This window comes from Carcharhinus amblyrhynchos, chromosome 2 (genome assembly GCF_965287045.1).
Source record: "Carcharhinus amblyrhynchos chromosome 2, sCarAmb.v2.hapA, whole genome shotgun sequence".
Taxonomy (NCBI): Eukaryota; Metazoa; Chordata; class Chondrichthyes; order Carcharhiniformes; family Carcharhinidae; genus Carcharhinus; species Carcharhinus amblyrhynchos.
In genome coordinates, this window is record NC_137325.1 from 97,166,740 (window position 1) to 97,181,280 (window position 14,541).

The window sequence follows — 14,541 nt, forward strand, 5'->3', positions numbered from 1 at the left end:
CTAGTTCTGCTATCCTTTCTAAGCGGGAAGAATCTCTCTACCTCTACCCTACCTAGCCCCTTCATTATCTTGTAAGTCTCTATAAGATCCCCCCCTCAGCCTTCTAAACTCTAACAAGTACAGGCCCAGTCTATTCAATCTCTCCTCATTAGTTAACCCCCTCATCTCCAGTATCAGCCTGGTGAACCTTCTCTGTACTCCCTCCAAGGCCAATATATCCTTTCGCAAATATGGGGACCAAAACTGCACACAGTAGTTCAGTTGCTGCCTCACCAGTGCCCTGTACAGTTGCAGCAAGACCTCCCTGCTTTTATATTCTATCCCCCTCGCTATGAAGGCCAACATTCCATTCGCCTTCTTGATCACCTGCTGCACCTGCAGACTGGGTTTTTGCGACTCGTGCACAAGGACCCCCAGGTCCCTGTGCACAGTAGCATGCTGCAGCTTTTCACCATTTAAATAATAATCCCTCCTACTATTATTTCTACCAAAGTGAATAACCTCGCATTTGCTCACATTATACTCCATCTGCCAGGTCCTCGCCCACTCACTCAGCCTATCCAGATCTCTCTGCAAAATTTCTGCACCTTCCATGCAATTTGCTTTTCCACTCATCTTCGTGTCATCAGCAAATTTTGTTACCCTACACTCAGCCCCCTCCTTCAGATCGTCTATGTAAATGGTAAACAGTTGAGGCCCCAGCACCAATCCCTGCGGCACTTCACTAGCCACCAACTGTCAACCAGAAAAGCACCCACTGATTCCATCTTTCCGCTTCTCGCTTCCTGTTAGATAACCAATCCTCAATCCACACTAACTCCTTACCCCCAGCTCCGTGCACCCTAACCTTCTGCAGCAACCTTTTGTGAGGCACCTTATCGAATGCCTTCTGGAAATCTAAAAACACCACATCCACCGGTTCCCCTGTCTACTGCACTAGTCACATCCTCATAGAAATCCAATAAATTCGTTAAACACGACTTCCCCTTCACGAATCCGTCTGTGTCTGCTTGATCAAACCGTTCTTTTCTAGGTGTCTTGCTATTTCTTCTTTGATGATAGATTCTAGCATTTTTCTAACTACGGACGTTAAGCTAACCGGCCTATAATTCCCTGCCTTTTGTCTGCTACATGTGACAAATCAAATCAAAGTTTAAGATATTCAAGTAACAATCATGCATTCTCTACTTTGGAGAAGGTTCAGAGAAGATGTTTAAAACAATCCTAAAAGCAACAGATTAAACTGAACACTGCAAGTGATCTGAATCTTTTAATAACAGCAGTCGTGAATGATTCAAGGTAAGCTGTTGATGTGCAACAGGATGGTGAGGAAGTCATGACGCACAGTACTTATACAGGAAGTTTACACTTACAATTGTAAGCTTTTCGCAGTCCAGACTGCTCCACAAATCCTTATAATAGTGGGAGATGGTCATATCCACACAGACTTGGGATTTTTCTGTATGCTTACCTGGTGTTTTCACTGATTTACACAGTGCTTTTCCTAGCAAATGTAGAACTGCGTACTTGAACAAGCTTTTAAGTATATCAGCTGGAGTGTCAAGGCATGCCAGCAGAATGACAATCCTAACACTGCTCATACTTTCCCACCACTGCTCTCCCAATCCCCACCCAAAATTGCTCACTCCCTCCTGACTCTGCTCATTTATCTCCCAAAAATGATCACACAACCATCCACATCTCTCTAGCTCACCCCCACCTGTGCCCTATCTTCTGACTGATCTCATGAACATATGGACAAGGAATAGTAGGCCTTTCGGCCTCTCAAGTCTGGTCTGCCATTTAATAAAATCATATCTGATTTTTAAAATTCAATTATTGAATGTGGACATCACTAGTTAGACCAACATTTATTATCCATCCCAAGTTGCCTTTGAGAAGGTGATGGTGAGCTGTCTTGCTGAACTGCTGCAGTCCCTGAGGAGTAGGTTTATCTACAGAGCTGTCAGGAAGGGAGTTCCAGGATTTTGACCCAGTGACATTGAAAGAATGACAAGAGGAACCTCTAGGCGGTGATGTTCTAAGGTGCACTAAAATGAGTTTTCAGGTTTTCTACAGCTTTAAGATTTATATTCAGTAATAAAGCTGGCAGTGGCTTTACTGCTAAGCTTCGGTGTCTTCCAAAATTGCCAATAAAGAAACTGAAATCCTCTTTAACATGTGATTGCTGCTACCAGTGCTTAGTATAGTATAAACACTTGTGTGCCCTTGTATTTCAAAACAGCATTTAGGACAGTTAATGACCTCACTCTTGTAAAATTGCATGAGGGTTGCTGCCTGTTAGAAGTCTTACTTTTACACTGCATTTAAAAAGTTTACTTTTTTTTGATATTAAAAAAGCGATGCTAATAAACACACATTGGAACCATTATATGGTTAATTAGCTCGCTATACTTCAAGAAATGAGCCTATAAATGCAAAATATCTTCCTTCCAGTGAAAATTAGGCTACTCCTGACAGTAAATCTTCAAAAGCAGAATTGCACTCAAACTGTTTTGGCAGAGGTATATAGTCCTGATTCTTCAAACTGCAGTTATCTAATACCATAAAGATGGAATAACTAGCTCCAGCGTGTGAACTGAGATCCTTAGCTGATGTTCTTCTCAATGGACATCTTTTATTTATTGATGTATTGATAAATCATAACACACAGTTGCAACCCTTGAATACAAGACTAGTCGACCAAATATTTTTTAAAATATCAGTCAAAGTTTATTTATTAGTGCCACAAGTATGCTTACATTAACACTGCATTGAAGTGACTGTAAAAATCCTCTAGTCGCCACACTCTGGCACTTATTTGGGTATGATGGGCACTTGTTTGGGTACACAGAGAGAATTTAGCATGGCCATTTAACATAGCAATCTACACTTTGGGCAGGACCCATCAGAGCAGAAGTGAAATATTTAATTCATGATCAATATATGATTTCAGTACTATAATCCCCAACTCAATGAGCATTGGGAGAATTATTTATTAAATAATGAATTTATGAATATCAAAAACATATTCTATGAATATTAAGAAGAATACACAGAAGCAGCATTTGCAGAAAACATACCACATGCATGATTTTTTAAAAATGTTACAGTCCAAAACAAAAGTCAAATTATCAAGTTGGATTGGAAATAATTTCAACAAAGGAAAGCAGGTAATAAATTTGAAAATTGATCTGTAGAAAGACAGTGACCTATGGAATTCTGGAGGGGTTTCACAGTACACGTAAATTGTGCAGAACCTTATCAGGGTGACAAGTAACTGACGCAACAAGCATTGAGAGGTCTGCTTGAATTAAAGAACGTAAGATCAGTTTTATTGAGAGTAATGTGCCCCAAGCATCTCTGCCATCTTTCCTCCCTATCACTTGATTGCAGAGTCTTCAGCTGCCAGTCTGATTTTCTGAAGTTTTTCCCAAAGTCTCTCCATTTCTTTATTCCCCTAACTCGACCATTGAAAACTTACCCAGAGCCCATAATTTTGATCAAATGTTTCATTATCTCTACTAATTATCCAACCATTCTTGGCACCTGTATCTTTTTATTGTTGTTCTCTGATAAGTGTTCTGAGGATTTTCATTTAGAAATAGGGCTGAACTCCAGTTCTGAGGGAATTTCCATTTAGTGAATAAGTAACGAAGAAAAGGATTTGGGTTGAATTATTGAAAGTAATCCAGTCAACATAAACTATTATTGCTAAATAATGGAACAAAACAGTTAGAACTAAATTAATTTAACCTTGCATAGACCACATTTCAAATAAGAAAAATAAGGAGCTCCCACCAAGTTCAGTCCTTTTGTAGGCCATGCATTTGATTGTACATGTTTAATCTTCTGAGAGAATGTTTAAAGAAAATGCCTGTAATTTTAGGCACCTATTAAGAGCATTAATACAGTGTGATTCACAGAATTATTCTAAGACTAGGGATCTCAGGTTATGAAGCAAGACTTATTAAACTGAATTCCTGAAAGAAGGCGAACTGGAGTCATGGCTCAGATGTCCGTATTAACGATAAGCACAGTGCCTATGTGGACAGCTTATTTAAAATCAGGTTGAAACTTAGATCTGTGCTGAGTTGGTTGACCTCAGCCGTGGCAGTGGTGAGGTAACAAAAGGCCTTAGGTGACCATGCTGGATATCCCCCACTCGGTGTGAGCGAGACAGAGAGAGAGAGAGAGAGAGAGAGAGAGCCAGAGCTAAAAAGCGAGGCCCTTAGTCCTGACCACTGACTGGACATGCTCTACAAAACTACACATGGAAACATCAACTGAGTTCAAGCTTTGGTTCTGCTCTGATGCTTTTACAGGTGAACTACTAACCGCTGTTCATCAAGCTCATGTGTGATGCATGTTTGAGTAAAGTGCAAGCAGTGGCAAAGTCAATAATTGTTACTCACTTTGCAGTGTCCGCTCCACTGGTGATTAATGTGTTTATGAGCAGTTCATGCCCATATCGAGCAGCTATATGCAAGGGAGTATTACCATTCTTATCTTCACAATCTATCTCTGCACCTAAATGAGAAAAGTAGATTCATAAGCATTAGATGCATGCTTAAACTTTCAAAAGTTGCATTTTGTTACTACTTAATGGATGTTTTGAATAAGGCAGATATTTCATTAGATGTACAGTTTAGCACTAGCTAAATAAACAGTGAATAGCCATGTCATAATTAGTTCTGTCATCATAAAAACCATATCTACTATTTCACTGTCCAAAGCTGTTACATTTGGAGTGAGCTCAAACAGTTATTTTCACCCATTACATTTCTGTGAATCCCTACAAATTAATTGGATCAACTAAAAATCTTGTTTGACTATAAGTTAAGATCTTTAAATCTGACTCGCTTCTCATTTTTAGACTTTCATAATGTCTGCCTTATCAGGACAACCTGTTGCTGTTTCAAGAGTTAGGCAACAAAACTGTTATGAGAGTAGGAAGTGGTTAATGTAAAAACGGGTGAAAGACCGTTAACTGCTGCAGTTAGAGCGATCACTAAATAAAGTTAATCATTCTTTTCAGAAAACTTAAACGCTCATTTCGCAAGATAAATGAAACACTGCAGTACAGGCTGAGATAGATGACTAGGTCAAGGAGCAGCCTAATTATTTTCTGAGCATCAAAACATCTATCAAGGAACAGTGGCACTGAACTCAAAATTACACTGAAGTTGAGAGAAGCGTAAAGTAGTTAGCTTGCATGTTATTTGCATAAAAATCGTTAGGTCACAGCATTAATGCCAATGTGATACATATGTTTTTGAGTTATGAATGTATGGAAACATTTTGGGTGAACTTGATCAATTGCATTTCATCTGAAACCAAAATGACCTTATTAGAATCACAGAATCCCTACAGTGCAGAGGGAGGCCATTGGGCCCATTGAGTCTGCACCAACCACAATCCCACCCAGGTCCTATTCCTGTAACTCCACATATTTACCCTGCTAACCCATTGACACGAGGGTCAATTTATCATGGCCAATCAACCTAACCCACATATTTGGACTGTGGGAGGAAACCCATGCAGATACGGGGAGAATAACATATGAAACTATGTCAGATGAATGTCCTGTTAGAGCATGTATCTAAATTGCTAGGTATTAAATTTACACAATCTTAAGAGTATGAAATATTTGAATAAAATTTGTTCGGTATGAAATAACAAACCTTGTTTAACAGTATATGAACTAGTGTTCCAGAAAACACAATCAATACAAATTGAATCCCTGGTTTTGTATCTATGCGCAAAAGTTATAAAACAATACTGAATTTATTCAAGGCCTTAGACAGGCTACATTTGGATTATTGTGCATAGTAGCAGGTTATAAATGTTATGGAGAAAGGCACAGGGCAGATTCACTTGTGAATGACTGAACATGGTTAAAATTAATTGGGGCTTCTTTCCCTACTGGAGCTGAAAAGGTTGAAAAGGGGCCTGATAAGTCTTCAAGATTATTAAGCATTCTGGTTATGCAAATAATACTACATTTTCATTTTCATCGATAATATGATAAGAAGGGAGCACAAATTTAAATGGCAAATTCTCAAAATTCTTTACATAGAAGGTGATAAGAATGTGGAATGCCTTGCCATAAATTGTTTTTGAAGCAAACTCTGTGAAGTACTTTTGAAAGGGAACTGAATGGCATTTAAACAAGAATTTTAAGGGGTCATTCACATAAGACTGAGAAGACAGGAAATTTTTTCATTTAAAGCTATGTGAACTTTTGAAACTTTCTAACAGAGAGCAGTGAATGCTCAGTTATTGATTATATTCAAGTCAGGCATTGACAGACTTTTGAAAATGAAGGCTGATGGGATTGGTGTGAGAAGGTGGGTTTCAGGTAGATCAGCCATGATCTTACTGAATGGCACAGCAGACTTAAGGGGTCAAATGCCCTACTCCTGTTGCTATTTATGTCATGTTGTTGTATTTCTCATGTTCTTGTTACGTTCACGACCTATCATGCCACTGGGTCTTTACAACTGTCTATCCCGTCTCTCTTGTTTATAAACCATCAGTGTTTATCAAATGTGCCTTTGAAACATGCATGTGATTGGTTTATTGAGATTAAGGAGGCTCCCTTTCCAAGCCATTCCTGACCATTTATACAGGCTGAGCAAAGCCAGGCTTAACCTTGGCACTGTTTGACCCTTAGATGGGCTTCAAATTCTATATCCTAAATCATTAAAACATCCTACTTACATCTCCATAACACTGCTTGCCTACACTCCCACCTACCTTTTCCCTGCCTCAGCTCCGCTGAAAAACATATCCACACTCGTTACTTTTAAACCGGATTACTCTAATTCTTTTCATGATAGTGATCCATTGCCCAGTCTCCACTAACGCCACATTTTCCAAAACATAGCCAGTCCTGCCTATGGTAAGTCATGCTCATTGATCTATATTTGTATTAATGTATTGAATTTAAAAACATTGAGGGGGGAGGGGCGGATTCTCGAGCCTCCCAGCTGTGTGTTTCTTGGCAGCAAGAGGTGGCGTGTTGTTCACTGGCAATGCGATTCTCTGGTCTTGCCGCTGTCAATGGGATTTCCGATTGATGTCAGCCACAGCGCGAAACTTGCAGGAGGGGATGCGCTGCCAGTGGGACTGGAGAATCCTGCCACCGTGAATGACCAAAGAATTCCACACATGGTCTTTGTCTTTAAATCCTACACCCCACTCCTCCCCCCCATAATTTCACTCCTCCTTACCTCTTGAACCAAGCCCTGCCTCACACCCTTGCATGCATGTTTTGCTCCTCTGACTTTTACCCACTCATGCCTTCCACTTCCACCCATTATTTAAGCTACTTCAGTTTTGCTGTCCAGAACTGCCCCCTGTAAACCCAACAACTCCACTTCCTTGTCCTCCTGTATTTGACACATCTATCATTACCTATTCTAATTTTATCCCATAACTCAGATCTGTTGCTCTGAAAATGTCACATGGAAGATATTATATTCACTCTAGCTTTTACCTTCCTTTATTTCCATCCAGAACACAAAGTAAGGAATGAATACAACCATTACCTGTTTCAAGCATTCTTTGACAGCTAAAAGAAAATATAAGGCCAATGGAAACATTTAAATATCGGACTTCACAATATGCTTTCCTTTTGTCGTGTTATAAGATACAAGTAGATTTATTTTGAACAGTTTTCAAACACTCCTGTGATTTGTCTCAAGGAATCTTATGCATTTGCTTTTTTTTTAATAGATCAGATTGTTCAATAACAAATGAAATAAAGCCTGACAGTATTTGTTTAACATTCAGCAAACTCCAGTTGCCATTTCTATTGCACTATTATTAATAAACTTATTAATAAATTATTAATAAAATATTTATTATTTATCCAAAGAATGTGACTTTGCAGATTACTTAGTGCACTAGCTCATGTTTTGGTTAAAAGCAAATTACTGCAGATGCTGGAATTTGAAACCTAAAGAGAAAATGCTGGAAAGTCTCAGCAGGTCTGGCAGCATCTGTGAGAGAAAAGAGCTGACATTTCAAGCTTTGACAAAGGGCCATTTGGACTCAAAATACCAGCTCTTCTCTCTCCTTACAAATGCTGTCAGACCCGCTGAGATTTTCCAGCATTTTCTCTTTTGGTCTCATGTTTTGGTCGCCAGGAAGTAACAAGCTTATGTATGGAAATATGTGGCTTTCACACTAAACACAATAAAAACATATCTTTTATTGCACCTGCATAATAACAGCAACTGAATAATCTTGAAATCAAAAGAAAAACACTCCTATTTATTTCATAGGTTAAAACATGCAGTTATGTCAGTGTATAATATAGTTTCAGTAAAGGAGAAATTCAGCCATAATTAATGCACCCAATGGCCATTGTTTTTTGCAGTAAGTGCAACAAAACTGCAATGTATGTCCAGGGTATGAGGATATATTAAAGTTAAACTGGAATATTTTATTGAGAAAAATTTCTCAAATAGAAGTGACAGTGTGACCAAATTCCCCTCCAATTTGATTTTCAAGTTTGCTGATGGCACCACTGTAGTGGGTCAGATATCAAACAATGATGAGATACAGTACAGGGAAGAGATAAGAGAATCTGCTGAACTGGTGCAACGACAATAATTTCTCCCTCAATGTCAACAAAGGAAATAGTCATCGACTAGTGGAGAATATGCCCGTCTGCATCAATGGGGACAAAGTAGAAATGGTCGAGAGCTTCAGGTTTTTTGGTGTCCAGATCACCAACCATGGTCCTTCCATGCTGGTGCTATAGTTAAGAAAGCCAACCAACGCCTCTACAGTTATGACTGTAGTACTATATTCTGCACTCTCTCCTTTACTTCTCTATGAACAGTATGCTCTGTCTGTACAGTCTGTTTAATGAATACATGTGACAATAATAAATCAAATCACAAGTAAAACACTATGGATGCTGGAAATATAAAATTAAAACAGTAAATGCTGGAAATATAAAATTAAAACAGTAAATGCTGGAAAAACTCAGCAGGTCTGGCAGCATCCGGGGAGAGTGAAATAGAATTAATGCTTTGAGTCCGTGTGAGCTGCTGAGTTTTTCTAGCGCTTATTATTTTTATTCTAATTTGTGCAACCTCTGCTCGACACGACCCAAACCTTCCCTCTATTTAACCCAGCTTCTCTGCTCTGGTTTATCTTTTACCAAGGCCCAAATTGTTCTGTTCAGCTTTGACTCTCCCTCTTGTTTCTGCCTCTTCCCTATCAAATCTGTGCCTATGCTAACATTAAGTCAACTTGGCATTCTTCTGGGCCCCTGACCCAAATCCCAACTACCTGACACAGAATAGTATGCAATGAACCTTCAGAACCTCTGCTATTACTTCCCAGCTTACAGCCTCCAGCCTATCTATACTTCCTCACTCCAAAATTCTTCTATCCAATACGACAGTCAGCTGCAAGTGATGACATAAAAGATTGTGTCAACACAGAAGGACAGGATCACAATTTCTATTTTAAATTTTGCTTAACCTAATTTCTGAAGAAACGTTGAAATACAACTATCCATTTATTTATTCAGGTTTGTTCAAATTATTTTAAAATATTGCACAGATGGTTGAAATGGAGTAACATTTTGATAGACAAAAGATTCACAATCCTCTCGGCCAATTAAGAAATATTAAATGGCAGTTTATCCCTCAAATGGTTGAAGACACAAATACATGTACGTACATTTTCTCCAAGATTATATACCTAACAAAAAATAATTAACACAGAGAAAGATTATATAGACAGCTATATTTTGAAGCATTTAATAACTAATTAAATGAATGGGCTAGTTACCATTCTGAATGATGGTCTGTGACCTTGAGAATCTGCCATGAATTGCTGTCATATGCAATGGAGTCTTCCCGTCTTTACTCTAAAACAGAATTAAATCATATGTAGGTGATCGCTGGGACAGCACTGGAAATCAACATATATAATTGGCTTGTAACATCCATTCTAAAAATCTCTAAAAACCATTTACCAGAGATAGTGACAGCAACATCAAAATTCTTTACACTGCTTAGAAACAAATATATATTTTTAAAATGTTATGCTAGAGAGTTACCCCATCAATAATCCATGCAATGTATCCATTTAACCAAAAAGGAAGGTGTTCAGTGATCAAGGATGCTCAATGTACAGTGAACTACTCATCCATAAAAGAAATCCTTAAGTAGGTCAGTCATTCCACACGAGATGTTTCTAGATTAAACTACACACCATTGGGACCTATATTTCCAGGTCATGGTGCTTTTTACTATGAACAGATGTACATTCATGTTACTTTGTTTTATTTCCTTCACTTCCACTGAAGCACCCACCATCTACTCAAAAAAAGCCTGTGCATTTATTTGCACAATTACTATTTAGATTTCACCAAAAAAACCACTTAAATGTTTTAAAAAAAAGTTATGCATTTAAATGACTTTGTTATAAATAGTATTTATTTGGAGAGAAAGAAGCAGTTAAAGAATTGACAAACAGCATATTCATAATGGTCTGAGGAGAAGAATAAACAGAATTTTATAAAGTCAATAAAAGGTTTCAAAACTATGATCTAGAATTTCTTTATACATTTAACTATGAATGAAGGTGTCATTGGTAGAATTTAATTTACTTCATGCCAAGCATTTTTCATACAGCTGTTCCTACATTTAAACTCCATCCTGCCTCAAAAGAGCACAACTTGCTACATCAACAAAACACTATTTTCAATACAATCTGTGAACTGAGACTACTAAAATAGCAAAATCTAACTACTGTAAAAGAGCAAAGCCAATCTGCCACCAAAATTATTCTGATTGGGGAACCCCTCTGATGCCCAGTTTTTAACACTTATTTTGGAAATTCTTTCAAAGCTGTGCAGAGGATACACAAAGCTAACTAAAAGGTTACTAGAACAAGCAGCTTTAGGACAAAAGACTAGAGAAGCTGAGCTGCATTTTAGAACAGAAGCTTATGAAATGACCTGATAAGAGTTCAAAGGGATTTTGATAAGATAAGTAGGGAAAATATTTGTGCCAGTTGGTATGTCAATATTTAAATGGCAATAAAGCCACTAAAAACATTAAAATTAGCAAAAATTTGAGAGTTACTCAGGTGTAGAATTCCCTTTACAAAAAATGATGGAAGCAGAATCCATATTAGCACTCATGGGATAAGTGGACAAATATTTCAAAATGATTAATTTACGTGGGTAAATGGAAAATGGAATTAAATGGGTAACTCTTTCAGAAATTTGGCATCGGTTTTATGTGTCAAACAGTCTCTTACTATTCAGTAAAATTCTGCAATTCTGATTTCAATATTGCCATTAGATCTATAAATTACACATTAAATGGTAGATACAACTAAAACAGACCTTATGAATTAGCTCAGTAGTCCATTCAGCTTATGCATCATCAGTCTCAGTCACAAAGTCCTTCAAAACTGACTTCTTCAAAGCACTTTAGCTTCTCTTCCAGGATTTAACTTGATCCTCAGCCAACAGCAGTGAACAACCAACCCGAGGTCCATGGAAATTGTCTTCACTAAAATTGGCGAACATCTGCAGAAACTTCTGAACTCTGACACCATTCTGAATGGCATCGATCCACTAATGTTATCTCCAAGTAAGAGAAACAGCTGCAGCAACCATATCTTTGCTAATGGTCAGCTTCTGGATGTAACCTATGTCTGCTTCAGCCAGCCTATATTACACCACTGGATTCATTATCCATGGAACAATGATAGCTGAGTCCTATATAGTTTCAACCAGAAGCTTTGGTTTTCAATCTCAGTTTCCTTAGAAAGTAGGAGGGTCACTTTTATTCGCTAGTTCTCCTTTTAAATTAGGGCCTGCCTCAAAAGATACAAGCTTTGAAGCCATAAGCTCCACAATAGGTTCTATTGCTCACTTTAGAAATGGACATCGTACAGATGGATGGCGCATGGGATTTGAAACTCAGCTCAAGCTACGCACCGCTGATCTCAGTTTGAATGAGGGAAGGAGTCAAGAGTCTCAGATGCTGCCTGTTTGAGAAAGTTCTTGATGATCTATAATAGCATTAATCATGCAGCTCAGGGTAGTAATGCAACAATTAAACTGGATGGAACCTAGTGTTGTTAATAGGGAGCTCAAAGTTGAGGACTAGGAGGGAGTCATGGGCTGAATTTCAAAATATGGCAAAAGTAAATGTGTGGACACTGAAGCGGAATCTATTTTTGGGATAACACTAACTACACAGAATTTACGTCAATCACCTCAACTGGTCCATGCACCTCATAAGCCTCATCTCACTCTCTTCATTTAACATGTTGTTAGCACATTGTCTATTCCTTACTTCACATGCTTGTCTTGCCTCCCCTTAACTGCATCTATGCTATTCGCCTCAATTAATCATTGGTAATAAAAGTTCTGCATTATTTTCACCATCTGGATAAAGAATTTTTTCCAGAATTTCCAACTAGATTTATTAGTGACTATCTTTATTTGCCCCTAACTTTGGTCTTTCACCCTCATCAAACAAGTAGAAGCATCTTCTCCACAGTTTTTTCTCTTCTATATAAAGAGATCCAGTCTGTTCAGTCTTTCCTGATAACTGTAATCTTTCAGTTCTTACGTCATCCATTTAAACTTTTTCTGAACTTATTCCAGTAGCTCACTATCACTTTTATAATATTGAGACCAGAACTGCGAACAATACTTCCAAGTATGATCTGACCAAGGCCTGACACAAATTTAACATAGATAGATAAAATTGTAAAGCAGAGAAACTATCTATCCCAGTGCTGTTTTCCCCTTGTTAATGGCCTTATTAACCAGTATGCTACATTAAATCATTTGTGGATGTTCATCGACCATTTTGTTCTCCACCCCATTTAGACTTATTTTTCAAGCAGTATGTAGGCCTCCTTATTCTTCCCACCAAAACTTAACACCTCAGCTGCATTTGGGTAAGTAGAAAAGGCAGAATAGATGATGCTACAGAGGAAAGGCAGAGCCACAGTGAGACTGCTACACCATCAAAGTGAAGGCAAAATGTTGCACCTTTGCTGCAGTCAAACAATATTGGCAACTTTCTTGACAAATGTTATCTTGTACAAGGGTCAAAACCCAGATTGACGTAAGCTCTGGCAGAAGAAGTGGACACAGTTGCGTGGTGATGATGTGTTTAATGATTTTGCAAAGGATAGGTGGAATAGAGATGGCATTTTTGGAGAAGATACAGAGATTGAGGAGATCTTTTCAATTTTTGACACACCCATTGTCGATTCAAAAACTGAGGCCTAACTGCTGCCTAATAGTTATCAGAACACAACATATTAAACCACATATTGATTAGCCTGTTTCAAAGGATGTCATGAAATATGCTACCAACTGATAAAAACTTCCGTCCTTTTGTCACAATCTCAGCTAAAACTAAAGACTTAAAAATGTGCATTTAACTTTTACAGATGTTTATACTGATACATGGAGGCAAACTCATTTATAGTTACAGACATCTGATCTGCCATGGAACACATTCAAAAACAAAAACAAAAGTGAAAAAATCTTTACATCCCATTACTGCTGTTGTAAGATATTCACAGAATCCATTTACATCAACAATGCTTGAGATTACAAATTTGGGAAACTTTATTTTCATTTACTGACAGAGGATGTATCTGTCCCTTACCTTAATGTTCACTTCTGCTCCATTACTGACCAAGAGTTCTAAACACAGTGCACCATGTGTTGAAGCAGCAGCAAAGTGCAGTGGGGTGAACCCTTTCTCATTCACTTGGTTGACATTTGCTCCACAGTCAATGAGCTCATTCACAACTACATCCTGCCCATTGTAACAGGCTACATGGAGAGGAGTATTTCCATATGCATTTGGTTCATTAATCTGTGGAAGTACATAACATAAATACACAAGACTACACATTCAATACACTTGCATTGCTAATGAAATTCAAGAATTCTACAAGAACAAGTCTAAAGGTCCAGAGAAATGCCCATATACTTTTAAAATTAATGCCAACGTTTCTATCAGCATAATTTTGTGTAGCAATTTATTATGCTGTGCAATGATCTGCTTACTTTCTAAGGTAAGGTTAATATAATTTAACAAATGCATTTATATTTTGTTTCTGACCTGTGGAAACTAGACTTCAAACACTATGTTAATTTGTTAAATTACACACTACAAATATGGGGAACAAACTGAAATGGTGAAATTGGTCTGTGGAACCATGCAACTATGTTAAAGAAAGAAATGTTTAAACAAAAACCACAAGTTTGCAGATTATTTGAGATCTCCATAGAGAAGAAACTATACAAGGGAAACCATATTCATATACCACACAATATCTGAAAATACAATACTAAGCCACTTTTAAAATATATTAGTATTTATAGTTCATATATGTTTTACTGCCGTAATACAGAAGCTGACCAAGTACATCTGTGGATAGAGGAGTCAACATTTCAAGTTAATGACCTTTCAGCTTCACACACACTGCCTGATCTCAGTATTTAATACTTTCTGTTTCTAC

The 14,541-nt window shown here is 37.8% G+C and overlaps 1 protein-coding gene across 4 annotated transcripts in view; it reads right to left on the minus strand.

Moving 5' to 3' along the window:
• ankrd28b (ankyrin repeat domain 28b) overlaps nucleotides 1–14,541 on the minus strand; it is a 230,108-nt gene that overhangs the window by 72,360 nt on the left and 143,207 nt on the right. For all 4 annotated transcript variants that reach the window (XM_080209614.1, XM_080209610.1, XM_080209616.1 and 1 more), the window contains exons 8-10: nucleotides 13,680–13,892; nucleotides 9,817–9,895; nucleotides 4,416–4,530 (exon numbers count right to left, since the gene is read on the minus strand). In XM_080209614.1, coding sequence (XP_080065740.1) covers nucleotides 4,416–4,530; nucleotides 9,817–9,895; nucleotides 13,680–13,892 — 407 coding nt within the window. The remainder of the gene's footprint in view (nucleotides 1–4,415; nucleotides 4,531–9,816; nucleotides 9,896–13,679; nucleotides 13,893–14,541) is intronic.